Source organism: Lepidochelys olivacea (genome assembly GCF_965140295.1).
Source record: "Lepidochelys olivacea isolate rLepOli2 genome assembly, chromosome: 3".
Taxonomy (NCBI): domain Eukaryota; kingdom Metazoa; phylum Chordata; order Testudines; family Cheloniidae; genus Lepidochelys; species Lepidochelys olivacea.
In genome coordinates this window covers 137,049,513-137,077,171 of record NC_140413.1, presented here as the reverse complement: position 1 = coordinate 137,077,171, position 27,659 = coordinate 137,049,513, and the positions used below count along the sequence as shown (strand labels likewise).

Below are 27,659 nucleotides of genomic sequence, written 5' to 3'. Positions count from 1 at the left end.
CTACAGGTATTGAAGGGTATGTGCTGTTTAGGAAAGACTGAAATAAAGGTAAAGGTGGTGGAGTAGCACTGTATATCAATGATGAGATAGAATGTAAAGAAATAAGAAGCGATGAAATGGATATGACTGAGTCTGTCTGGGCAATAATTAAATTGGGGAAGAAAACTATTAGAGCCTCCCCTGGGATAGTGCTTGGGGTGTGCTATAGACCGCCGGGATCTAATTTGGATATGGATAGAGCCCTTTTTAATGTTTTTAATAAAGTAAATACTAATGGAAACTGTGTGATCATGGGAGACTTTAACTTCCCAGATATAGACTGGAGGATGAGTGCTAGTAATAATAATAGGGCTCAGATTTTCCTAGATGCGATAGCTGATGGATTCCTTCAACAAGTAGTTGCTGAACCGACTAGAGGGGATGCCATTTTAGATTTGGTCTTGGCGAGTAATGAGGATCTCATAGAGGAAATGGTTGTAGGGGATAATCTTGGCTCAAGTGATCATGAGCTAATTCAGTTCAAACTGAATGGAAGGATTAACAAAAATAAATCTGCAACTAGGGTTTTTGATTTCAAAAGGGCTGACTTTCAAAAATTAAGGAAATTAGTTAGGGAAGTGGATTGGACTGAAGAATTTATGGGTTTAAAGGTAGAGGAGGCCTGGGATTATTTTAAATTAAAGCTGCAGAAGCTATCGGAAGCCTGCATCCCAAGAAAGGGGAAAAAATTCATAGGCAGGAGTTGTAGACCAAGCTGGATGAGCAAGCATCTTAGAGAGGTAATTAAGAAAAAGCAGAAAGCATATAGGGAGTGGAAGAAGGGAGGGATCAGTAAGGAAAGCTACCTTATTGAGGTCAGAATATGTAGGGATAAAGTGAGACAGGCTAAAAGTCAAGTAGAGTTGGACCTTGCAAAGGGAATTAAAACCAATAGTAAAAGGTTCTTTCTTTGTTTTCTTCCTATTTATATGACTATAGAAGAAGTGGGACCGCTAAAAACTGAGGATGGAGTGGAGGTCAAGGATAATCTAGGCATGGCCCAATATCTAAACAAATACTTTGCCTCAGTCTTTAATAAGACTAAAGAGGATCTTAGGGATAATGGTAGCATGATAAATGGGAATGAGGATATGGAGGTAGACATCACCATATCTGAGGTAGAAGCGAAACTCAAACAGCTTAATGGGGCTAAATCGGGGGGCCCAGATAATCTTCATCCAAGAATATTAAAAGAATTGGCACAAGAAATTGCAAGCCCATTAGCAAGAATTTTTAATGAATCTGTAAATTCAGGGGTTGTACCATATGATTGGAGAATTGCTAACATAGTTCCTATTTTTAAGAAAGGGAAAAAAAGTGATCCAAGTAATTATAGGCCTGTTAGTTTGACATCTGTAGTATGCAAGGTCTTGGAAAAAATTTTGAAGGAGAAGGTAGTTAAGGACATTGAAGTCAATGGTAAATGGGACAAAATACAACATGGTTTTACAAAAGGTAGATTGTGCCAAACCAACCTGGTTTCCTTCTTTGAGAGAGTAACAGATTTTTTAGATAAAGGAAACGCAGTGGATCTAATTTATTTAGATTTTAGTAAGGCGTTTGATACTGTGCCACATGGGGAATTATTAGTTAAATTGGATAAGATGGGCATCAATAGGAAAATTGAAAGGTGGATAGGGAATTGGTTAAAGGGGAGACTACAACGGGTCCTACTGAAAGGTGAACTGTCAAGTTGGAGGGAGGTTACCAGTGGAGTTCCTCAAGGATCAGTTTTGGGACCAATCTTATTTAATCTTTTTATTACTGACCTGGGCACAAAAAGTGGGAGTGTGCTAATAAAGTTTGCAGATGATACAAAGCTGGGAGGTATTGCTAATTTAGAGAAGGACAGGGATACCCTACAGGAGGATCTGGATGACCTTGTAAACTGGAGTAATAGGAATAGGATGAAATTTAATAGTGAGAAGTGTAAGGTCATGCATTTAGGGATTAATAACAAGAATTTTAGTTATAAGCTAGGGACGCATCAACTAGAAGTAACGGAGAAGGAAAAGGACCTTGGAGTATTGGTTGATCATAGGTTGACTATGAGCTGCCAATGTGATATGGCTGTGAAAAAAGCTAATGTCGTCTTGGGATGCATCAGGAGAGGTATTTCCAGTAGGGATAAGGAGGTTTTAGTACCGTTATATAAGGCACTGGTGAGACCTCACCTGGAATACTGTGTGCAGTTCTGGTCTCCCATGTTTAAGAAGGATGAATTCAAACTGGAACAGGTACAGAGAAGGGCTACTAGGATGATCCGAGGAATGGAAAACTTGTCTTATGAAAGGAGACTCAGGGAGCTTGGCTTGTTTAGCCTAACTAAAAGAAGGTTGAGGGGAGATATGATTGCTCTCTATAAATATATCAGAGGGATAAATACCAGAGAGGGAGAGGAATTATTTAAACTCAATACCAATGTGGACACAAGAACAAATGGATATAAACTGGCCACTAGGAAATTTAGATTAGAAATTAGACGAAGGTTTCTAACCATCAGAGGAGTGAAGTTTTGGAATAGCCTTCCGAGGGAAGTAGTGGGGGCAAAAGATCTATCTTGCTTTAAGATTAAACTCGATAAGTTTATGGAGGAGATGGTATGATGGGATAACATGGTTTTGGTAATTAAATATTCATGGTAAATAGGCCCAATGGCCTGTGATGGGTTTTTAGATGGGGTAAGATCCAAGTTACCTGGGAAAGAATTTTCTGTAGTATCTGGCTGATGAATCTTGCCCATATGCTCAGGGTTTAGCTGATCGCCATATTTGGGGTCGGGAAGGAATTTTCCTCCAGGGCAGATTGGAAGGCCCTGGAGGTTTTTCGCCTTCCTCTGTAGCATGGGGCACGGGTCACTTGCTGGAGGATTCTCTGCTCCTTGAGGTCTTCAAACTACAATTTGAGGACTTCAATAGCACAGATATAGGTGTGAGGTCTTTTTTAGGAGTGGTGGGTGAAATTCTGTGGCCTGCATTGTGCAGGAGGTCAGACTAGATGATCATAATGGTCCCTTCTGACCTAAATATCTATGAATCTATGACAGAAATAGAAATAGTTTTAACACAGAAAGAAGTATGGCCTAGTAGGCCACACATGGGGACTAAAAGTATTTGTGTCCTAACCCCAATTTTACTACTGATTTGGTGTGTGGTCTTAAACAAGTTCATTGACCTCTCTGTGATTCAATTTCCCCACCTGTATACTAATTATCTAGTTCACAGCACTCTAAATCATGTGAAAATTAACGTTTTTATGCAAAATACAAATGTTATTAATGTTTTTTAAAGAATGTGTTGTTACTTACCTTCATACCCATAGCAATTTGTTTTCCATATCATCTCTTTACCCTATTTATTTCAAGTTTGCACATCACTTGATATAGTTGAGAAAATTAATAAAATGTTATCATATAAAAGTTACATGGGGCATGCTATTGCAGACACAAATCAAAAGGACAAACTTGCATGGTTACTAGTTCCCCTTGGAATATTATTGGCTAAGTTCACATTGTGTTTGATAGGCCTCTTGGTCAGAAAAGTTTTGTATAATGTAACTTTTTCTCCCCAGGACAACAAAATTATGCTGTCTTTGTATCTGACCACCTCCAAACTACTTAATGAGATCTCAGTGTCTGTCATACTTGAATGCACATTTGTTGCTCTAACATTCAAAAAGAATAAGCAATTGTTGCACTCCTATGGGTTTGAGAGCATCCTTGAACAGTGCTTCTGACTTGGACACTGGCCTAGGAACAGAGAGCTTTAGATGACTTTACCTGGAGGGAAATAATAGATTCCTCTGAGGACTAGTTATTTTGGGTCTTGAGTCCTCCAACTAGATGACTGCTAGAGAGTACTCTGCATAGGATGACCAGATGTCCCAATTTTATAGGGACAGTCCCAATTTTGGGGTCTTTTTCTAGGCTCCTATTACCCCTCACCCCATCCCGGTTTTTCACATTTGCTGTCTGGTCACTGTAACTCTGAACCTTAGTACAGTGAGGCAACAATGGAAGGGTATTAGGCTAGATTCTGCTGCCATTTACACTGGTGAAAATCTGAGCAATCCCATTAAATCTGTGCCATTGTTTAGAACATATCCTTCAAAACTACAAGACTTGACCCCTGCAGAGGAGAAGAGCTGGGCCCTATCTTGACTGATCAAAATAAAATATTGCAGTTTGTCTTTTGGGATGTGATCTGTTTTCCTTTCAGAGTTGAAATATAAAATCTAAGAGCCAATATTATGGTTCAAAGCTGTTCAACTGTTATACAACCTGGTCTCTTGCAGTTTCCAGACCATGAACTGCAAGGTGACACTCCGACCCTAAACTGGATGAAGAAATGGGAACAGTAGAGCCAAAAGGTACTGCCACCATCTGAGGACAATGTATTTAGGAATAACTCTCTTCACTGAGTGAAGATGATACAACAATATACCATGGATACTAATGGAAACTTAACTTTGACTGTAGAAGCTGCATTCTTAGATTCACAAAAGGGGTGACAACGATACAGGAAGGCCATCAGAACCCATATTGTTATTTAAGATCTGACTATTCCTACTGGTTGCCCTATTGCCTTGACAATGGCTTTTCTTAAGCTTTCAAGTTATCTTGCTGAAGGAAAGCAGAATTCACTTTAGAGTCTATAATTGCTTCCAGAAAAGTTAATGTGGTGTTTATCCTGATATCTAATTTCCTGAATAGAGACTAGGTATGTGTAGGATATGGATTAGTCTTTGAGCCAAACAAGCTCTGATGATATAGATGTCAAAATAAGGGCATACCAGGAGCTCAATATGGTAAAGATAAACTATTTTCAATCCCAGTCACTTTGGGTTGGATTTTAACCTTACAATCTAGCCCAATTAAGGGGCAGCATTTAGTTGAGCAGGAGCAGGGCACAAACTGGACTGAGATACAAATTCTTAATCATTCCCTGCTTTTCTCTTGCTTGGGGCAGGAGGTGGCATGGGGTGGAGTAAGCTGTGCCATTCCACTTTCCACTCATTCCATTTTGCATCAGTTCAGCTGTACAAAGCCCCACCCACTCCCTGTCAAACTCTGCAGGAGTGGAAGTAGGAGCCTAGTGGCAAGATGGGCAGCCTGAATAAGGGAGTAAGCAGCTCCTTACATCCCCCTTATTTTTCTGCATGGGCATGCACCCACAGAGGGCATGCACTCATTCGTGAGGCCAAGGTAAAAATTGAGGCTCTGCAGATATACTTAACGAAAAGGAGCTGTTGCCCAGTTAGAACATAGGAAACCTACTGTGTGAATCCTAAAGGTCAGGAGAACTGAACCAGTCCTAAAGGAGGGGATTATGCAGACCCTAGAAGCACCATTCAGAACTGGATGCTTCTGATAACTTAGGCCTGGTCTACACTGGGGGTTGGAGGGATTGATCTAAATTATGCAACTTCAGCTATGTGAATAACATAGCTGAAGTCGACGTACTTGGATCTACTTACCGGGGTGTCTTCACTGCAGTGAGTCAACTGCTGACACACCCCTGTCAACTCCACCTGTGCCTCTTGCCTCAGTGGAGTACCGAGTCGATGGGAGAGCGCTCAGCGGTCGATCAATCATGTCTTCACTAGATGCGATAAATCGACCCCTGCTGGATCGACCATTCCAGGGGGAAGTGTAGACATGCACTTAGTGAGTACACCTCTCAAAATGCCCCTCATTTTAGTCCCAAAGTTACCTCTATTTCAGAAAAAAATGGTGTCCTCTCACTTTTCATGTTGACATTTTTTTAAAATCAAAAGTAAAGAATCAAGCAACAGAGGTTACAAAAGCATTATTTACACTACATAAACGAATCCTACAGCATTTTAGTTTATTGAGTGAATAATTTGGTTTCTCTCATTTTGGGTCTTCTTTTGCAAACTGCACCCCACATTTGGGCGTTGGCAGGTCAAGAGGCATTCTCTTGAATCCCGGAGGATCTGGTATTGTATGAAGACCCAGTTTCGGAGGATAAGAAAAGTAACGGCAGTAAAAACTTCCATTGCTTCAAGTCTTGTGTCCGTCTACTCTTCCTGCCTTGGATGTATCACTGGATTAACAGATACTAGAGACTTTTCATGAGGAGAAGAAAATGCAGTCACCTTCTTGAGGTGCATGGGAGAAAGACTAAGTGGAGACCAAGTAAGATCTTTCTGTCCGCTACCGACTTGGAAAGTCATTAGAGCTTTTTGGGTTCTGGATTAGGGTGGTTACTCTTTTTGGTTTGTGTTAGGGGTGACCTATTTGTGCTTAATGGTTGTATGTTGTCATAAATATAAAGGGAAGGGTAAACCCCTTTAAAATCCCTCCTGGCCAGAGGAAAAATCCTCTCACCTGTAAACGGTTAAGAAGCTAAAGGTAACCTCGTTGGCACCTGACCAAAATGACCAATGAGGAGACAAGATACTTTCAAAAGCTGGGAGGAGGGAGAGAAACAAAGGGTCTGTGTCTGTCTGTATGCTGCTTTTGCCGGAAATAGACCAGGAATGGAGTCTTAGAACTTTAGTAAGTAATCTAGCTAGGTATGTGTTAGATTATGATTTCTTTAAATGGCTGAGAAAAGAACTGTGCTGAATAGAATGACTATTCCTGTCTGTGTGTCTTTTTTGTAACTTAAGGTTTTGCCTAGAGGGATTCTCTATGTTTTGAATCTAATTACCCTGTAAGGTATCTACCATCCTGATTTTACAGAGGGGATTTCTTTACTTCTATTAAAAGTCTTCTTGTAAGAAAACTGAATGCTTTTTCATTGTTCTCAGATGCAAGGGTTTGGGTCTTTTGTCACTTATGCAAATTACTGAGGATTTTTACCAAACCTTCCGCAGGAAGTGGGGTGCAAGGGTTGGGAGGATTTTGGGGGGGAAAGACGTGTCCAAACTACGTTTCCCAGTAAACCCAGTTAGAGTTTGGTGGTGGCAGTGGAGATCCAGGGACAAAGGATAAAATTAATTTGTACCTTGGGGAAGTTTTAACCTAAACTGGTGAAAGTAAGCTTAGGAGGTTTTCATGCAGGTCCCCACATCTGTACCCTAGAGTTCAGAGTGGGGGAGGAACCTTGACATATGTACATTTGGGAACATATTTGGTTGTTCCCAGTCTTTCATTCCTGCACTTCTACACTTTTGTTATGGTAACAATTAAAACACCTTATATTTTATAAAACAGATTAAGAACTAGTTCTTCTCCAGAACTTTGCTTTTCTAAGAACCATTGCCACCACATTATCTAATAATTTCCATAATTAAAGAGTGAAATGGCATTATGAAATGATGGAGAAAATAGTTCTAAAATCCTCTCAAATGCAGAAAAGTAGAAACTAAGACTGGTTGTGATGGTGAATTTTTAAAATTTTCATAATGCTTATATTGGTGGCTAGTATGCAAATATCACCTGAACGATTAACTGCTTTAAAATAGTTGCAGGATTTCTAAGACACAATGCATAACTGAAGTATCAGGGGGTAGCCATGTTAGTCTGTATCCACAAAAACAACAAGGAGTCCGGTGGCACCTTAAAAACTAACAGATTTATTTGAGTATAAGCTTTTGTGGGTAAAAACTTCACTTCTTCAGATCAACACATGCACAAATCTACAACTCCATTAAGAAAAAAGTTAAGTCTGGCGCTTTTACCTTAGTTTCAAGTGAACATTTGCCTAAACACTATGGAACACAAAACCACTATGGCAACAGAGAGCCAAGTCTGCAATAGCTGGGATGTCACAGGTCATAGTACTGATGAACTTGCAGAGTCGTGCCATAACAGTTGTACAGAACTTGCCTGCACTATGTTTGGCAACCACCTGTGCTATTTCTCCATCACCTTCAAAAGCACCAGTATAATCAGAGTTTCTTTAAAGGTCCATTTCATTCAGCTACTACATGCAAAAGGTTTTTCTTTTCCAAATACTACATTTTTTTTCCTCCTCAGGAGGTCTACTGATGCTGTAATGTTAATTGGAATTATAACTCTGAACTTTTCAGCCTGAAACATCTTAATGTGCATAAATAAAAACTGTTCAAAGCACCTACAGGGAAGCACCAATTGAAGAATAACTATCAAGTTAAAAAAAACTTTTCATCTTTTAACATTTTCCTAGAATGCTGTCCAAATCAAAACTGTGAAGAGCCATTTTCAATCAGCAAGGCATATACATTAACTTTTTTCACAGGTGCAGTCATTTTCTGTTCAGTGGAAAGCATGTTGGTGGTGGTTTACATATAAATAAAACTGATATGAATTTAAAAAAAAACAACACAAGTATGTAGGGACAAAATTAGAAAGGCCAAGGCACGCAATGAGATTAAACTAGCTAGGAACATAAAGAGTAACAAGAAAGCATTTTACAAATACATTAGAAACAAGAGAAAGACCAAGGACAGGTAAACCCATTACTCAATGAGGAGGGAAAGGCAAAAAAAGAAAACACAGCAATGTCCGAAGTGTTAAATGTCTTTTTTTTCAGTTTTCCCCAAAAAGGTTAGTAGTGATTGGACAACTAACACAGCAAACATGCATGTAAATGGGTAGGCTCAAATAAGGAAAGAACAACTTCAAAATTACTCAGACAAGTTTAGATATCTTCAAGTTGGCAGGGCCAGATGAAATACAACCTAGAACATTTAAGAACTGGCTGAAGAGATCTCTGAGCTTGAGAGATCTGAGCCTAATATCCTTCTCTGAAAAGATACCAAGCCTTGTGATGGGGAGAAGCAGTAGATGTGATATATATCAACTTTAGTAAGGCTTTTGCTACTGTCTCACATGACCTTCCCATTAATAAACTAGAGAAATATAGCCTAGATGAACCTACGATAAGGTGGGTACACAACTGGTTAGAAAACAGTACTCAATGGTTATCAACGGTTCACAGTCAAGATGGAAGGGCACGTGGAGTCCTGCGAAAATCGGTTGTGGGTCTGGTTCTATGCAATATCTTCATAAATGATTTGGATAAAGGCATATAGGGTACATTTATAAAGTTTGTGGATGAAATAAAGTTGGGAGGGATTGCAAGCACTTTGGAAGACAGGATTAGAATTCAAAATGATCTTGACAAACTGCAGAAATGGTCTGAAATAAATAGGATGAAATTCAGTAAGGACACATTTTTTTGTCTAAACTAAGAAAACATAAGAACAGCCATACTGGGTCAGACCAATGGTCCATCTAGCCCAGTATCCTGTCTTCTGACAGTGGCCAATGCCAAATGCTTCAGAGGGAATGAACATAACAGGAAATCATCAAGTGATCCATCCTGTTGTCCACTACCAGCTTCTGGCAAACAGAGGCTAGGGACACTCAGAGTATAGTGTTGCATCCCTGCCCATCCTGACTAATACACATCGATAGACTTATCCTTCATGAACTTATCTTGTTCTTTTTCAAACCCTGTTATAGTTTTGATCTTCACAACATCTCCTGGCAAAGAGTTCCACACGTTAACTGTGCATTGAGTGAAGTACTTTCTTTTGTTTATTTTAAACCTGCTGCCTACTAATTTCATTGCATGACCCCTATTCTTCTGTTATGTGAAGGAGTAAATAACATTTTCTTTCACTTTCTCCACACCAGTTAAGACTTCATAGACCCCCTTATTCCAAGCTGAAAAGTCCCAGTCTTTTTAATCTCTCCTCATAAGGAAGCTGTTCCATACCGCGAATGATTTTTGTTGTCCTTCTCTGTACCTTTTCCAATTGCAATATCTCATTTTGGAGATGCGGCAACAGGATCTCCACATAGTATTCAAGATGTGGGTGCACCATAGAAGTATATAGAGGCAATATGATATTTTCTGTCTTACTTCTATCCCTTTCCTAATGGCTCCTAACATTCTGTTAGGTTTTTGACTGCCACTGCACACTGAGTAGATGTTTTCAGAGAACTATCCACAATGACTCCAATCTCTTTCTTGAGTGGTGACAGTTAATTTAAACCCCATCATTTGTATGTATAGTTGGGATTATGTTTTCCAATGTGTATTACTTTTCATTTATCAATATTGAATTTCATTTGCCATTTTGTTGCCCAGTTACCTTTGTAATGCTTCGCAGTGTGCTTTGGATTTAACTATCTTGAATAAGTTTGTATTGTCTGCAAAATTTGCCACCTCACTGTTTACCCCTTCTTCCAGATCACTTATGAATATGTTGAACAGCAGTGGGCCTAGTACAGACCCCTGGGGACACCACTATTTATCTCTCTCCATTCTGAAAACTGGCTATTTATTCCTACTCTTTGTTTCCTATCATTTAACCAGTTATTGATCCATGAGAGGTCTTTCCTTCTTATCCCATGACTGCTTATTTTCCCTAAGAGCCTATAGTAAGGGACCTTGTCAAAGACTTTCTGGAAGTCTAAGTACACTGTAGCCACTGGATCACCTTTTTCCACGTGTTTGTTGACCCCTCAAAGAATTTTAATAGATTGGTGAGGCATGATTTCCTTTTACAAAAGCCACGTTGACTGTTCCCCGACAAATCGTGTTCATCTATATGTTGGACAGCTGTTCTTTACTATGGTTTCAACCAATTTGCCTGATACTGAATTTGGGCTTACCTCCTGTAACTGCCGGGATCACCTCTGAAACCTTTTTTAAAATTGGCATCACACTAGTTATTCCCCAGTCACCTGGTACAAAAGCTGATGTAAGTGATAGGTTACAGGAAAAATCAATTGCACAAACAGAAAATGAGAAATGATTGCCAAGGGAAGAGTACTACCGAAGAGAACCTGGGGGTTATAGTGGATCAGAAACCAAAGGTAGGTCAACAATGTAATACCATTGCAAAAAAAAAAGCAATCCTCTGGGATGTATTGGCAGGAGTGTTATAAGAAAAACACAAGAAGAAATTCATCCACCCTACCGAGCACTGATAAGGCCTCAGCTGGAATATTGTGTTCTGTTCTCAGCACCACACTTCAGCAAAGATGTGGACAAACAGGACAAATTCCAGAGGAGAGCAATAAAAATGATTAAAGGTCGAGAAAACATGACCTATGAGAAAAGATTGAAAAAACTTGGTTTGTTTAGTCTGGAGAAGAGAAGACTGAGGGGAGAACATGATAAAAGTCTTCAAGTACGTAAGAGGTTGTTATAAAGATCAGGGTGATAAATTGTTCTCCTTAACCTCTGAGAACAGTACAAGAAGGAATAGGCTTAAATTGCTGCAAGGGAGATTTAGGCTAGACATTAGAAAAAACTTTCTAACTATATGGGTAATTAAGCACTAGAACAAATTACATAGGGAGGCTGTGGAATCTCCGTCATGGCAGGTTTATAAAAACAGGTTAAATCAGGAGCCCCGTATCCTTCATAAAAATGGAGGGTGCATGAGGCCCCACCGCTTTTGTGGCCCCACCTGTTCCCCCGTGGCCCTACCCCCCATCAGGCCAGAAGCCGGGCGAGGTAAGAGAAACCCAGGGGTCCCGGGCCACTGTGGGGAGCCCTGGACCATCCATCCAACTTGGGCAGGCGGCCCAAAAGCATCCCCAGGTCCATGTCCCACCCACCCTCCCCCTGGGATGCACCACTCAGAGCAGGTGGAGGGTTTGGGACACCCCACAGTGGCCCAGGTCTCCTGGGCTGCTCTTACCTTGGCCTGGCTGCTGCTCTGAGGCCTCTGAGGCTCCACCCTCTGGCCAGGCCAGAAGCTGGAGCCTGGGGCACTGTGGGGTGCCCCGGACCCTTCACCTGGCCTGGCTGCGGGGCCCAAGAGCAGCCCTCAGGCCATTTCTCCACCACTCGGGGCTCTTTCCTTCTGGCCTGGTTGGGGGGCAGGGCCTCAGGTGAAAGAGGAGGGGCAGGGGCCTATCCCACCTCCCCTTTCCTCCCCACAGTTTCGGCACCACTGGGTTAGACAAACACCTGCCAGGCACGGTCTAGATAATATTAGTCCTGCCTCACTGGAAAGGGACTGGACTAGATGACTTATTGGAGTCCCTTCCAATCTTATATTCCTCTGTTTCTATAAGTGGTAACTAGATACAGCAAGATACAGCCTGAAATCCATGTTGATATTCTTTGCTCTGCTAGTCCATGAACAGTCTAGGTTTTTCCTAAAGGGTTTTGTTCTCTGAAGGCAGAACAGCAATGCTCAACATACATCCAGAGAATGACAGGTTTCAGAGTAGCAGCCGTGTAGATCTGTATTCACAAAAAGAAAAGGAGTGCTTGTGGCACCTTAGAGACTAACAAATTTATTTGAGCATAAGCTTTCATGAGCTACAGCATCCGATGAAGTGAGCTGTAGCTCACGAAAGCTTATGCTCAAATAAATGTGTTATCCAGAGAATGGAATCTCTGGTCTTTACTGATAATAAAAGTTTAAGAAGTATGGGCTGGATGAATGGATTATAAGGTGGATAGAAAGTTGGCTAGATTGTCTCGCTCAACGGGTAGTGATCAATGGCTCCATGTCTAGTTGGCAGCCGGTATCAAGTGGAGTGCCCCAAGGGTCGGTCCTCAGGCCGGTTTTGTTCAATATCTTCATAAACGATCTGGAGGATGGTGTGGATTGCACCCTCAGCAAGTTTGCAGATGACACTAAACTGGGAGGAGAGGTAAATACACTGGAGGGTAGGGATCGGATACAGAGAGCCCTAGACAAATTAGAGGATTGGGCCAAAAGAAATCTGATGAGGTTCAACAAGGACAAATGCAGAGTCCTGCACTTAGGACGGAAGAATCCCATGCACTGCTACAGACTAGGGACCGAATGGCTCGGCAGCAGTTCTGCAGAAAAGGACATAGGGGTTACAGTGAACGAGAAGCTGGATATGAGTCAACGGTGTGCCCTTGTTGCCAAGAAGGTCAATGGCATTTTGGGATGTATAGGTAGGGGCATTGCCAGCAGATTGAGGGACGTGATTGTTCCCCTCTATTCGACATGGGTGAGGCCTCGTCTGGAGTACTGTGTCCAACTTCTCCAAGCTCATCATCAGAAGCAAGATCCCCACAGACCAAGATAACAATCTGTAACCTCACTAATCCCCTCTTTGTCCTATGACTCCAGAGGTGTTAACAGGCCACTCTACCTTGAATGGTCCCTTACAATATGTGCTAACTACTTCTGCTAAACAATTCATTCCACCTTGCATTTTGCCGGTATGCTGGGAGTTCCTTTCCCAGACCGGAAGAAGAGCTCTGTGTGGCTCAAAAGCTTGTGTCTCTCATCAACAGAAGATGGTCCAATATATTACCTTACCCACCTTGTCTCTCTAACATCCTGGGACTGACACGGCTACAACTACATTGCATAAAACAAATGAAGTAAAGTTTCTAAGACTACACATCTAATTTTCTAAATTATACAGGATTCATGGCATTAACCACACGTAATTTCTTTTCACTTGTTTTTAAAATTGGAATGTACGGTGTACCACAGTGTCCATTTTTTCTGGCTGATTAATATTGCATGGAACCATCAAACGAAGATAATAAAACTTCCAGCACGGCTGTCATTAGGTCTTATTAAAATAATGGCAATATTATGCATTCAAACACTAATATAACAAAATAAATCCACAGCTCTAAAATAATTTGCTGTCCTATGACTTCTCTGTCTACCGTATCTCTCTAACTTCTGTTTGTCCATGACATTCACTAAATCATAAAATCAAGAACATTTATCATGTACAGAATAAGTACAGCATAGGTGCAGACTCATTTTCCTTCGGAGTGCTCCACCCCCCTCCGCCTGAAGCCTCGTCCCTCGACCCCGCTCTCGCTCTGCCCCCACCTCTCGAGGCCCCCATCCACCTGCTGTCCTCCCTGAGCCGCCAAACAGCTGATTGGGGGCAGCGCTGAACAGCTGTGGGTGGCGGGTGCTGAGAACCTGCTATTTTTTTCCCTGGGTGCTCCAGTCCCACAGCACCCACGGAGTCAGCACCTATGAAGCACAGCCACAACATTCAAAGCTAAATAACAAAATTCAAATCATTGGTTTTAATTTATACACAAAAACAGAAGGAAGTACTTACACAGCAGATAAGGAGCTATCTTTCTTTGGTTTCTTTTTTTCTCGGGCATCGCTAAAATCCAGAGCAGCCTTGTCCATTCCTAGTAACTCACTGATTCTGTCCCGGCCATAGAACTCCCCATATTTATCCATAACCTAAAGATTAGAGGAATGTTCAATACAATCAGTTGGGTGGGAGCATGGTAATGTTTTCATTATTATTTTTTTTTACATCTTATTAAACTAGATATAATTGTTTCCATCTTAAAATAAGTTACTCTAAATATGCTTATACAGCTGGTTGCAAAAACAATTAATTTATAATTTTTTCAACCAAAAAGGGGACAATAATTTTTGCACAAATGTTCACAATTTTTTCAATCAGCTCTAATGTTTAATTATATAAACACATTTAATATACTTTTAATAATGTGTACAAAATATGTATTATACATACACATGTATCAAACAAAAAACCTCATTAACAGGACTTACAGTTGAAAATGAGTTTCAGTGAAATCCAGCTAACACCCAAAAATATTATTACGTCTATGCTCACATAGATTCTGCCCCTTTCACAAAATAGCTGCAAATATTAAAATAGCTGGATATGAACAATTACGGGATGTAACCAGCTCCCCATCACTTCCGAATACTTTATTTCTCACTCTTATCGCACAGGATTTACTTATTTTTAACCTTTACAAAAATATACCCAAAGGAAAAAACTACAGACTACAGGCACATAACTGAATAAGAAATAGTATTGTATAGTCTCCTAATAATTTGTGGTTTAGACCTTGGTGGATATTTTTTGCACATTTTAAGGTCTTTTTTTTTTGTTCATGCATAAAAACAGCTCTGCATGATTGTGATTAAGGCAGTATCCTGGGGAGCAGAAAAGTGTGTGAAACAAAGAACCCTTCCTTAACACCACATTTTGCCTCTTTAAGACACGTCTGTTCAGAGTATTTCTCTACCCCAGCATACTAAACCAGGCATTCTACAATCTGATTGAAAACATAATCCTTTCTTTTTCCCCTCAGCTTTCCATTGGCTACTTTTTAATACATTTTCATTTATGAGCCCCTGATTAGCCTTCCCAGACAACTTTAGTGCAGACTTTTGCTATCTATCTATCTCCCAACAACCTTCAAATGTACAAATGGCATCTTCCTCAGCAAGGCTAACAAAACATAATTTTTTAGCCAAGGTAATAATTATTACAAGCCAAAAAAGTGAGAAATATTTTAAAAGTCAATTTCTGATAAATTTTCAATAAAAAACATTATTTCTCTGAAATCAGTGGAGTCACACCATCATGAAGCCTGTGTGACAGACATGAAACTGATCCAACAACTTTAAAACTCCTTTTTTGATCTTTATCAAACTCCTTAGAAAGATTTTTTTCCTGTGAGGATATTGTGATCTATAAAATTATCAGGAAGATCAGGGTTTTTTGGTGGGAACTGGAGAAGTGGCTGACAGTAATATTTATAAGAAATTAGCATCAATGTCCATATTTAAGCAGCTATCACAACTCCTTAATATTATCTATCTGTTGATGGATAATCTATAAATAGGTAGATATGTATGTACACACACACAAAACATACGGTTGCGTGTATGTAATATACACACATACAAAATTTCACACGCATCTTACATTTCTGATTTTTATTTAAAAAGGCAAATAGACTCATCGACTTATAGACTAAGGTCGTAAGGGACCATCATGATCTGTAAATTATGTGGAACACATTTTCTAAATTAATTGCCCAACCTGTATGCAAAAAATGTGTAACTACATATACAAAGTGGGTAAGAAATTTAAAATAGTGTAGAATGGTAGACACTGTAATCTACAGTGCATAAGCATTTATATATATATATATATATATATATTTTTTAGAGAAATGTACCATCTTCTATTACAACAAAAATCAGCACAAAATTCCAATAAACTTAAAAAAAATGAAAATAAATAATAAAGCCTAATGAAAAACAATATAAAGCATTACCTTTCTTTTAACAAACTTGTCCCAATAGTTGTTAGGAAAAGATCTGAAAAAGACAGAGGAGAAAATATACTTTGGAGGATTATTAGTGGACCGAGAAGTATAAAAAAATAACAAGAGAGAGAAAATACACACACATTGGTCTGGTCTTGCAATCCACAGACAGGCAATTCCTGTTGAAGGCAGTTAAGTTCTCCTATGTAGGGGCTCCAGAAACATTGTTGGAAGGTGATGTAGAATTCCTATATCTGCAGGGTTAACCTAAATCAAATACAGAGCGTACCTAGCTGGCAATTAAAATGTTGCCATAAAAATGATGGTGGCATTCGCCCTGTCTAATGTGTAGAGTTTATAAGGCTTGATCTTTCCCCATCAACATCCACATTAAGCCATTAGAGAACACTGCGATATGCTATGGGCTCACTTATCATCATCATTATTTTTATCTATTATTTGTACTACCATAGCACCCCAGTCATGGATCAGGCACTGTACAAACACTGAACAAAAAGATAGCTTTGCAGATGTTTATGGGGGCAGGAGGATCTTCTCCTAAGCATGAGGGGCAGCATGAGAGAAAGGACAAAGTTGCTTGTTTCAAAATTTAAAAAGTGGGAAATAGAGGTCTGATTAGAGTGGGAACTGACATTTCAGTATTGAATGACAGATGACAGGAATGTAAAGGACTGATGGTAAAGAGTCTTAAAAGTGAGGACCAGCAGCTTCTCTTTGATGTGATAGAGAAGGGGGAGCCAGTAGAGGGATTCAAAGAGAAGGGTGACATGGCCAATGCAACAGCACAAGAGAATTATCCTTGCCAAATCATATATAAGCGGGGCAAGACTGCATTTGTCAAGTCCAGAGAAAAGGCTGTTGCAAATACTGAGATGTGAGATGAAAGCTTGAACAAGAGTTTCAGTTGCGTAAATGGATAAGAAAAGCCATATCTTACATATGTTATGCAGAAAGAATCAACAAGATGCAGACATCCTGGATGTGAGGACCTAAAGAGAGGTCCAAATCAAAGATTATGCCCAGGTTATGGGCTGGAGTGCTGTTGTCCATGGCTAGACATCAACTAAGATATCCTGAAAGAAACCAGTGAAGAGAGAGAAGTGGCGGAGGGGAGGGTCTGAGGAGACTAAGGTAGCAAAAAGGTGGCTGGGATTGTGGACATGTAATTCAATTAAGTTGAAGAAGTAGAGTTGTTTAGCTAGGAAGATGGCAGAACTGAGAGGAGGGAATGAATTTGTAGTGGAGGAAGTAAGTATGGCCACAAGATTTCTGCCAGTGATGGTCTGTGGGAACAGGAGTGAAGGACATCCTTCACATGTAAATGAAACACAGCTACACTAAATGCATCTGCTTCATCTGGAACAGAAATTTTTGTCACCACAAATGTCATGGATCACTTCTAATTCAGGATACAAGTCAGAAGAGGAATGCACTTTGTAAATCTAGCAGAAATCATAACTGTCCCCTCAATCTAGGGCCTCAGCACATCACCTTGTCAATCAGTGGGCAATTTTTGATTAATATTCAATTCAGTTCTCTGTCTGTCTATGTATACATGCATTTATAGGGTCAATTACTGTAGTATCTAGGTGACAAATACAAGAATTTAAGCTTCAGCATTCACTGTGCAGGGCTGCATGCTCACCTAACCTGCTGATGATGTTGTATGCCATGTGATGTCTTTTCTTTTGGGTGGAAATCTACTGGGAGTGGAAAGTAATTTGGTTCATGATAGAGTTGGGTTAAATGATGAGAGTGCAATGCTCTGAAGGAAGAAAGGTCAACCTGAAGTAGGAAGTTTCACAGTTAGACTTTTCCTCTGAAAATTACTGGTATCTAGATCAGATTAGCCTTGTTTTGGATACCAGCAACTTCAGTGTACCTGCTGATGGCAATATTTGTTGAATGGGAGAGGGAGAGGTGATCCATTAGGCAGTTTATCCTTCCCCCACAAGAGACTTAAAGATGAGAACTAAGAAAAGTAACTATAAGAAAATAAAACAATATATAACAAATGGGAAAAGGGGTAAACTGATAGCAACGGATATAAATTAGAAGCTAGCAATTGTAGAAAATTGATAAGGGAAGGAAAAAGACACAGAGAAATCAATGACCATCAAAAGCTGGGAATGGGTGACGGGATTGATCACTTGATGATTACCTGTTCTGTTCATTCCTTCTGGGGCACCTGGCATTGGCCACTGTTGGAAGACATGATACTGGGCTAGAAGGACCTTTGGTCTGACTCAGTATGGCCATTCTTATGTTCTTATGTTCAGAGCAAGAAAAATAAGAAGTTTAAGTATATTAGGAACAAAAATGAGCCTAACAATGATACTGATCCATTGCTCTATGGAAATGGTTGAATTGTCAATAATATTATTAAAAAAGTCAGATGTTTTGAATAAATATTTCTGATTTGTGTTTGGGAAAAAGCCAGATTATGTATTCAGACCATAAGATGATGATGACGACATACTTTCCATTCCAATGGTAACACAGGAGGATACTAAACAGCAGCTACCAATGTTAGACATTTTTATGTCAGCAGAACCAGATAGCTTGCATCCAACAGGTTTAGAATAACTGGCTGAAAAGCTCTCTGGACTGCTAATGGTCATTTTCAATGAGTCTTTGTACACTGAGGAAGTTCCAAAGGATTGTAGGAAAGCTAATGTTGTGCCAATATTTAAAAAGGGTAAGCAGGTAATTATAGACCTGTCAGTCTGATATCAATTCCAGGCAAAATACTGGAATGGCTAATATGGAACTTGATTAGTACAGGATTAAAGGAGGGTGACAGAATCAATGCCAATCCAAGATGGGACTGGTTCTTGACCCTGTGCTATTTAACATTTTTATCAATGACCTGGAATAAAACACAAAATTATCACTGATAAAGTCTGAAAATGACACAAGGATTGGGGGAGTCATAAATAATGAAGAAGACAGGTCACTAACTCAGAGAATCTGGATTGTCAGGTAAGCTCAGTGCAAATAAACGATATGCATTTAAATATGGTCAAAGGTAAAGTCATACCTCTAGGAACAAAGCCTGCAAGCTCTACTTACAGGATGGGGGCTCTATCATGGGAAGCAATGACTGTGAAAAAGACTTCAGGCTTATGGTGGATAATCAGCTGAACATGAGCTCCTAGAGTGATGATGTGGCCAAAACGGCTAATATAATTCTTGGATGTATAAACAGGGGGATATCAATTAGGAATAGAAAGATAATATTACTTCTGCATTTGGCACTGGTTGAACTGCAACTGGAACACTGTCCAATTTTGGTGTTCACAGTTCAAGAAGGAAGCTGAAAGATTGTGGGAGTTCAGTGAAAAGCCACAAATCAGTAAAGATTTGGAAAACACGTCTTATAGTGAAAAAGTAGAAGAAATCAATCTATTTAGTTTAGCAAAGAGATGGTTCTGAGTTGACTCCATCACAGTCTATGGGTGTGTCTACTTTGTGATAAAAAAAATTAAATAATCGGCAGCACTGAGTTTCAGAGCCAGGTCAGCTGACTTGGGCTCACAGGGTCAGGCTGTAAAGCTAGAAAACTGTAGTGTAGACATTTGGACTCAGGTTGGAGCCCAGGTGCTGAAACCCCACGAGGGGGGAAGGGTCTCAGAGCCCAGGCTCCAGCCCAAGGTCAAATGTCTACACTGCAATTTTATAGCCTCTGAGTCTGAGCCCCAGTCAGCTGACCCAGGCCAGACACAGCCATGCCACAGATCTTTTATTGCACTGTAGACGTATCTTATAAGTACCTACACGGGGAATAGTAATTTGATAATAGAGGACTCTTCGATCTAGCAGACAGAGATATAAAATGATCTTATAGCTGGACGCTGAAGCTAGGCAAATTCAGACTCAAAATAAGGCACAGAATTTTAACAAGGTTTGGGACAACCCATTAGGGTTGTGGTGGATCCTCCACTGGAAATTTTAAATCAAGACTGGAGTTTTTTTCTAAAAGACAAGCAAGTCTTTAAACAGAAATAAATAAATTCAAGGAAGTCCTTGGCCTGTGTTATGCAGGAGGTCAAACTAGATGATCACAATGATCACCTCTGGCCTCACAATTTATTAATAAGATCTTGAACTGGACCTGATACTCAATGGGGAAACCAGCATATTAGGAAGAGCCCTAGCATGACATTTTCTCAGTTACTTTTATGCTTAGGAGACAGAAAGCTGTATTTTGGACTAATTGCCATGTCAATGCAGCTTCCGACAGCCCCAGGAAACAGGTATTGCAGCACTGCAACTTTGAGTTAGCCCAGGGGGTGATCTCTGTGATCAAGTTAACCAGGAGTGGGCTTCGTTTTCTTCTTAACTGGTGGTATAAAAACAAGTTCCCAGCCTCTTTATCAATTTGGAGTAATTCTGGTGTAAAACTAGGTTAAGTGTGCCTTAACATCTGAGCATTTACGCCACAGTACTTGGACTAGTGTTCTCAACTGAGGGGGCTGTCACAGCCATGAGCCTCTGCTAGATCTTTGAAATAATTTCACCTACCCACTAACTTTGTCTTCCTCATCCACTTAGATGACTAGTTGCAGCAGTGGACAGAAACACTTTTCCACCTCTCACAAGCAAGAAGACTGAAGACTCTGTTATTGATCTATGTCTGTGTTACTTCCATGCTGGATTACTGTAATAAGTTCTACATAGCAGAATCATAGAGTCATAGAACTGGAAGAGACCTCGAGAGGTCATCTAGTCCAGTCCCCTGCACTCAAGACAGGACTAAGTATTATTTTCAAATGCCTGTACTCTGAGTGAGATGACACACAGGAATATATTACTTCAAGTCCCTGTGTGCTGCACATGGCTCCCATTTCATTTTAAGTATTTGGCTCTCATTTTCAAAGCCCATAATGAAACAAGGGGCCCAACCACCTCAAGAACTGCCCTTTCTTTGCTAAGACCTTCCCCTCAATAAAGGTAGCAATAAACTAACAGGTAAGCTCTCTCTTTCTCTCTGAAAAAAAATAACACAACAAACCCACAAAGGAACAGAGAAGAGAGTCCTACTTGGATGACAAAGGGAATTTTAATTCTTCCATTGATGGCTACGTATCACAATGATCAGCACACTACAAATAGATACATCACTGTATCTAACTTTCTGTTTACCACCATTCATCTTTCTATTTTCATATCTCTCAATTCCTTTTTCCTGTTATCTTCCCTTTCCCCCCATGTCATCCTCTTTCTGGACCCTTTTTAAATGTATTTTTCCCTTTGCTCACCTCTTCTCTTCACTCTTCCCTGCTTTTATATATTTTTCCCTTTCTTGTATCTCCCTACCACTTCCTTTCTTTTATTTTCTTTCATTCTTGACCTGCAGACTATAGAACACTCTGTAACCTAACAAGAGCCAGAAACTACTCTTCAGTTCTGGAGAGAGGCAGGCCACAGCAGAGGAAGCTCTGTAGCTTTTTAATAATGTCTGAACAATTTTATTATATCTGAGTTTTCCAGATACTGTATATGTCTTCAAGTGTTATTCTTATTCAGTTAAACAATGCAAATAAAGTTGCTATGTTAAAACCATTTAATTATCTTTTCAAAAAACATAACAAGAAAATCAAGTATTCTGAGAAAGCAACATCTGTTTCTATTTCTCACTCTTCTTACTCTGCACAGCAGTACAGTACATTCTGAAGGCAGACTTTAGCTAGCTTCATTGTGTGTGTCAAATTTAAGGATTTTTTCCCAACCTGAAGAAGCTTTATTTTGTGTGCATGTTTTTGCCCAATATTTTTCTACTGTTTTGTGTCCTGGTACAGTGTTAGCACAACGGTGATGAACTGGGAAATAACTTTTATGTTTCATGAATATGGCACCTCCCTCTGTGTATATGTTTACGATGAGTTACTTGTTATAGAATTAGCTAAAAAGGGGTTGTTAAAGCAACCAAGTGGGAAAGAGAAAACTACGATAGAGCACTCAGAATAGCCAGTTTTATAGCTGTGAAGAGGTGACACCTCAGCCCCGATGACATAGTTGTTTTGCCAAGGTCAAGAAGAGAGAGGTCAAAAAAAACCCACTAAGCCACCGAGGCCTAGACAAGGGTGGGAGGTTAATGAGTGGCCAGAGACGGCCCTGGGAGTGTCAGTGACAGCTGACAGGCTGGCAAGGGAACACAGGGAGATAGAGAAAGCCTGCTGGGAGCAGGATAGTCTGTTTCTCCTAGCAAGAGAGGGGGATTAGCTGGGTGAAGGGAGTTTACAAAAATCTGGCAAGGAAAGATTGATGTGTAATACCCATGCCATTTATTGGTTCTACACTTTGTTATGCATGCTTTGTACCTTTGGGGGAATGAATAAATAATACTTTGTTTGGAAGACATTGTTTCTGAGTTGCTTTAGTCAACTTGACTGATCACAGGTCCCCAGAGCGAAAGGGCTTACAGGTGCCAAATTGAGTTTGGCTTGTCACATCAACACAATTAGGATTGATGTCCAGAGACCCAGTCCCAGAGTGGCTGGACCATGTGGTTCTTCCCAGAATGAGGTGCAGGAACCTGGGCCTGTCACCTGAGGGGTACACTCAAGGCAGTCTAAAGGGTTCCAAAGTGCAGTTCACCCAGTATCTATTGCAGTCACACTTGTTAGTAAATATAACACTCACCAACGTGAACTTTATTGTGCCTTGTTTTTTTTGCAGGACAAAAGTAATTTCAGATTCAGGCCCTCAGAACACGGATTAATAATCATGATCTACAACAATTCCTACAGATGCTTACAGTCTATTAGATTATTTTGCTGGAAGCCTAAACCCCATTGCCATCGTCCTCTTCTGCAAAACTTGAGAGCTAGCTATATACAATGTGTGTATTCCAGAAAATTCTGTACACAGCTCTAAAAGCTAAAGTAAAAACACTCACTGTGTGTTGATGACGAGTCTGTCCCACTGCCCTTTAATATCATCTTCTGAAGGCTGTTCTGTAATGTACAGCCCATCAAATTCCAATTTCCTTGCAACTTCCTTTTCACGCTTAAAAATAACCAGGGGAACCTGCAGTAGAAAAATAAACATATTAAAAATTAGTTCAAAATCAATGACAGCTCTGGGAGCTACTATCTTTTAAGAACAGCTAGCAGCTCATAAAAATTGCATGCACAGATTGAATAAGCTAAACCAGCAATCAGAAGGAAAAATTACATACTGCACATAACCTACGGTAGTCTTTCAAACAGTCAAGTATTTGACTAATGCCAGTAACCTGAGTATGTATAGATGAATGAGGCCCAGACCCTTTCGTGCCATACAATGACTTTGCACTGCACTGTTTCAATACTGTGGCCTCAGGAAGGCTCAGACAAATGCAAGGGGGCTCCTACAGTGGCACAGAGCCAATATAAGGGTTTGTAGATCACATACCTTCCCTGCTGTCAGCATAGCAGGGTGAAAAGGGACATGGCTAAAAAGTGAGCATATTGGGCATGCTCCTATGTCAGGCTCATCTGGGGTTGCATTAAGGCACCTGCGGCTGTTAAAGATTGGCATGAATTAAAGTAGTCCTGAGGCTGCTCTTAAGACACAGCAGGGGAAACAGCTGCACTGGGATGAAAGTAATGCAAAAGACATTGTTAAACTACTTTTGCACACCACCTCCTTGAGTTGTGCTCGGTGAACTTTGCCTGCCCCTGAGGATCTGGACTGCAAGGCTCTGGAGCAGGGTTGGCCTTATCATGAGGTGAACTGAGGCGGCCACCTCAGGTGCCAGACTGTGGGGTGTCGGGGGGCACCACTAGGACCCAGAGTGTAGACAATTGTGTCTGCTGCTGGTGCATATGTATTCTCTCTGCTCCAGATGCACAGAGATGGTGCAGTGCTGTGCCGGAGGAAGGAGGGCACAAGAGACATAACAGGCAGGCAGGAGAAAAGGTGAGAGGAATAACAGAAAGCAGCAGGAGCCGCAGGGAGAGAGAGGAGGAGGAGCCTCTTATGTACCTCTCTAGTACCCCCGGGAGCCTGGACTGATTAACACCAGCTTCTCAGGGAGCTTCCTGTTTCCTGCTGCTTCCCTGAACCCACTTGAGGAGAACAGGCAGTCAACTGACACAGTTGGAGCCAGTTAGGCCCTTAAGACACTGATATCTTCCCTCACTCGGGCCCTGCTACCAGCCTACTTATATGTCCCCTTCAATTGAGTGTTGAGAGCCACTATAGCTGGCACAGAACAGCAGTCATGAGTGAAAGAAGAAAACACCCCTCTGGGGCAGCATTCAGAAAAAGAAAGAAAGCAAAGGAAGGTTTTCTATCTAAGCAGGAAGGAGCTCTCCTGAGATACATAGACACACATGTTCACGGTGAGCCTTCCGGCCCCAGTGAGGATGTGAGTGGTGAGGAGATGCCTGATCTTCCAGTTAGTCAGACTGCAGGTGAGCTGGCAGCTACTGCAGCATCCATATCTCCATCTCAGATGGATGTAACCATGCACATTCCTGAAGAAAAGTGTAGATCAGAGAAGACTGTGGCGGAGGTGCAAGAAACAGCTGCTGCTGAGTTTAGTTCCTTAAGTCTCAATGGTCCAGGACTGTGGACCCACTTGATCAGTAGCCTGACGGACTTCCTTGTACTGCATGGGCCACAGCAAGTGAAAAACTTCATGTTCCCCAAAAACAATGAAAATAGACGTTTCCATCCAACACATTACTGGTGTGAAATCCCCAATGGTGACAAAGTGGAGAGGCCATGGCTTATGTACTCAAAAACCCAGAATGCTGCATACTGTTTTTGTTGCAAACTCTTCCAGTCTAGTATTCCAGCCACATTGGGTTCTACAGGAACAAAGGACTGGAAAAATCTATCTAGAAATCTGGCATGCCATGAGAAGGCAACAAATCACCAGAGAGCATTCCATAGGTGGAAAGAGCTTGAGATGAGACTAAGGTTAAAGACCACCACAGATGATCAGCATCAAGAGAAGATTGCATCATAGTCTCTTTACTGGCAAAATATTCTGAAAAGGCTCACTGCCATTGTTAGAATGCTTGCTACCCAAAACCTAGCACTGCGTGGCACTTCAGATCAGCTATATATGCCAAACAATGGAAACTTCCTTAAAATTGTGGAGCTGATGGCTGAGTTTGATGCTGTACTCCAGGAGCATCTAAGAAGAGTGACAAGCCAAAAAATGTACACACACCACTACCTTGGAAAAACAATTCAAAATGAGATCATACAGTTACTGGCAACAAAAGTCAAACAGAAGATTGTGGCAGATCTGAAGTCAGCAAGGTATTACTCTGTTATTCTGAACTGCACACCTGCCATCAGCCATATGGAACAAATGACTTTAATGGTGCGTTTTGTAACAACAACAGAACCTAGTGAAAATGTCCCTGCAATGGTGACTGTCAGAGAGCATTTTCTAGAATGTATTGACATTGATGATGTCATACCAGGAGCTGGTATGACAAATGTGCTTCTTAAAAAGCTGGAAGACATGGGAATTGCGAGAGCTGACATGAGAGGTCAGGGCTACGATAATGCTGCCAACATGAGAGGAAAGAACAGAGGAATACAGACACGGATCTGAGAGTTAAAACCTCGAGCTTTTTTTGTCCCATGCAGTTCTCATTCATAGAACCTAATGGACAGTGATGCAGCATCAGTTTCTAGTGAGGCTGCTGAATTTTTTAATGTAATTCAAAGCATCTATGTATTTTTCTCTGCATCAACTCATCGATGGCAAATTTTGAACATCTGGGAACATCCTCTCTGACACTGAAACCACTGAGTGCCACACAATGGGAACGTTGAGTGGAGGCGATAAAGCCTATCAAACAGCAGATAGGGAAGATAGATGATGCCATAGTTGCCATTATGGAGGAAAATGCTATGACAGGAACTGTTCGTTGGAGAATAATAGCACACGGAAATGGAATCACCAGAAACATACATAACTTCAAATTTATGTGTGGCATGACATACTATTTGAAATAAATGTTGTAAGCAAGAGACTCCAAGGTGTTGACCTATACATATATCTGGAGCAACTGGACAAAGCAAAGTCACACCTACAGTCTTACCGGTCAGATGAGGGATTTCAAAAAGTTCTGAAGAGTGCACAGAAAATGGTACAGGAACTTCACACTGAAGCTATTTTCCCACCCATTCAAGAATACAAGAGTCACTGAAGAAGAAATTTTGATTATGAGGCACAGGATAATCCCATAAGAGACCCTAAACAACAATTCAAAGTAGAATTCTTTAATCAGGTGCTAGATTGTGCAATACAGTCAGTTGAACATTTCATGGAACTCAAGGAACACAACAATACATTTGGGATGTTGTATGATATTCCAAAATTCCTCACTATACCTGAAGAAGACCTACACCAGCAAGGCAGGGCACTAGAGACAGTGTTGACACATGATGACATGCGTGATATTGATGCGAGTGATTTAGGTGATGAACTGAAAGCCCTTTCAAGATACATTTCAGCAGGACCAACTCCAAAGGCTATTCTGGAATATATGTGTACAAATAAGATGACCACCCTCTTTCCAAATGGTTTTGTTGCTCTGTGCATACTTCTAACGCTTCCTGTAACAGTTATCGTTGGAGAACGCAGCTTCTCCAAGTTGAAGTTAATAAAAACACATCTACACTCCACAATGACACAGGAAAGGCTGGTCGGCCTTGCAACCATCTCAATAGAGCATGAGCTGGCCCAGACTGTGGACCTTCAGCAGGAAGCAGTTCAAATCTTTGCAACCAAGAAGGCACGGAAAGCACCACTTTGATTATTCAAACAGATAAAAACACCAGTGTCATAAATATAAAGGGAAGGGTAAACCCCTTTGAAATCCCTCCTGGCCAGGGGAAAGCTCCTCTCACCTGTAAAGGGTTAAGAAGCTAAAGGTAACCTCGCTGGCACCTGACCAAAATGACCAATGAGGAGACAAGATACTTTCAAAAGCTGGGAGGAGGGAGAGAAACAAAGGGTTTGTGTGTCTGTCTGTAGTCGTCTTGGCCGGGGACAGAACAGGAATGGAGTCTTAGAACTTTTAGTAAGTAATCTAGCTAGGTATGTGTTAGATTATGATTTCTTTAAATGGCTGAGAAAAGAATTGTGCTGAATAGAATAACTATTTCTGTCTGTGTATCTTTTTTGTAACTTAAGGTTTTGCCTAGAGGGGTTCGCTATGTTTTTGAATCTAATTACCCTGTAAGATATATACCATCCTGATTTTACAGGGGGGATTTCTTTATTTCTATTTACTTTTATTTTTTATTAAAAGTCTTCTTGTAAAACACTGAATGCTTTTTCATTGTTCTCAGATCCAAGGGTTTGGGTTTGTGGTCACCTATGCAAATTGGTGAGGCTTTTTATCCAACATTTCCCAGGAAAGGGGGGGTGCAAGTGTTGGGAGGATTGTTCATTGTTCTTAAGATCCAAGGGTCTGGGTCTGTAGTCACCTAGGCAAATTGGTGAGGCTTTTTACCAAACCTTGTCCAGGAAGTGGGGTGCAAGGTTTTGGGAAGTATTTTGGGGGGAAGGACGCGTCCAAACAGCTCTTCCCCAGTAACCAGTATTAGTTTGGTGGTGGTAGCGGCCTGTCCAAGGGGTAATATTTTGTACCT

The 27,659-nt window shown here is 40.7% G+C and overlaps 1 protein-coding gene across 1 annotated transcript in view; it reads right to left on the bottom strand.

Annotated features, from left to right (window-relative positions):
* The window catches only part of RYR2 (ryanodine receptor 2), a 717,900-nt gene that overhangs the window by 33,219 nt on the left and 657,022 nt on the right, over positions 1-27,659 (bottom strand). The window contains exons 94-96 of the mRNA XM_084622892.1: positions 22,948-23,078; positions 16,035-16,077; positions 14,036-14,169 (exon numbers count right to left, since the gene is read on the bottom strand). Of these exons, the coding sequence (XP_084479018.1) occupies positions 14,036-14,169; positions 16,035-16,077; positions 22,948-23,078 (308 nt within the window). The remainder of the gene's footprint in view (positions 1-14,035; positions 14,170-16,034; positions 16,078-22,947; positions 23,079-27,659) is intronic.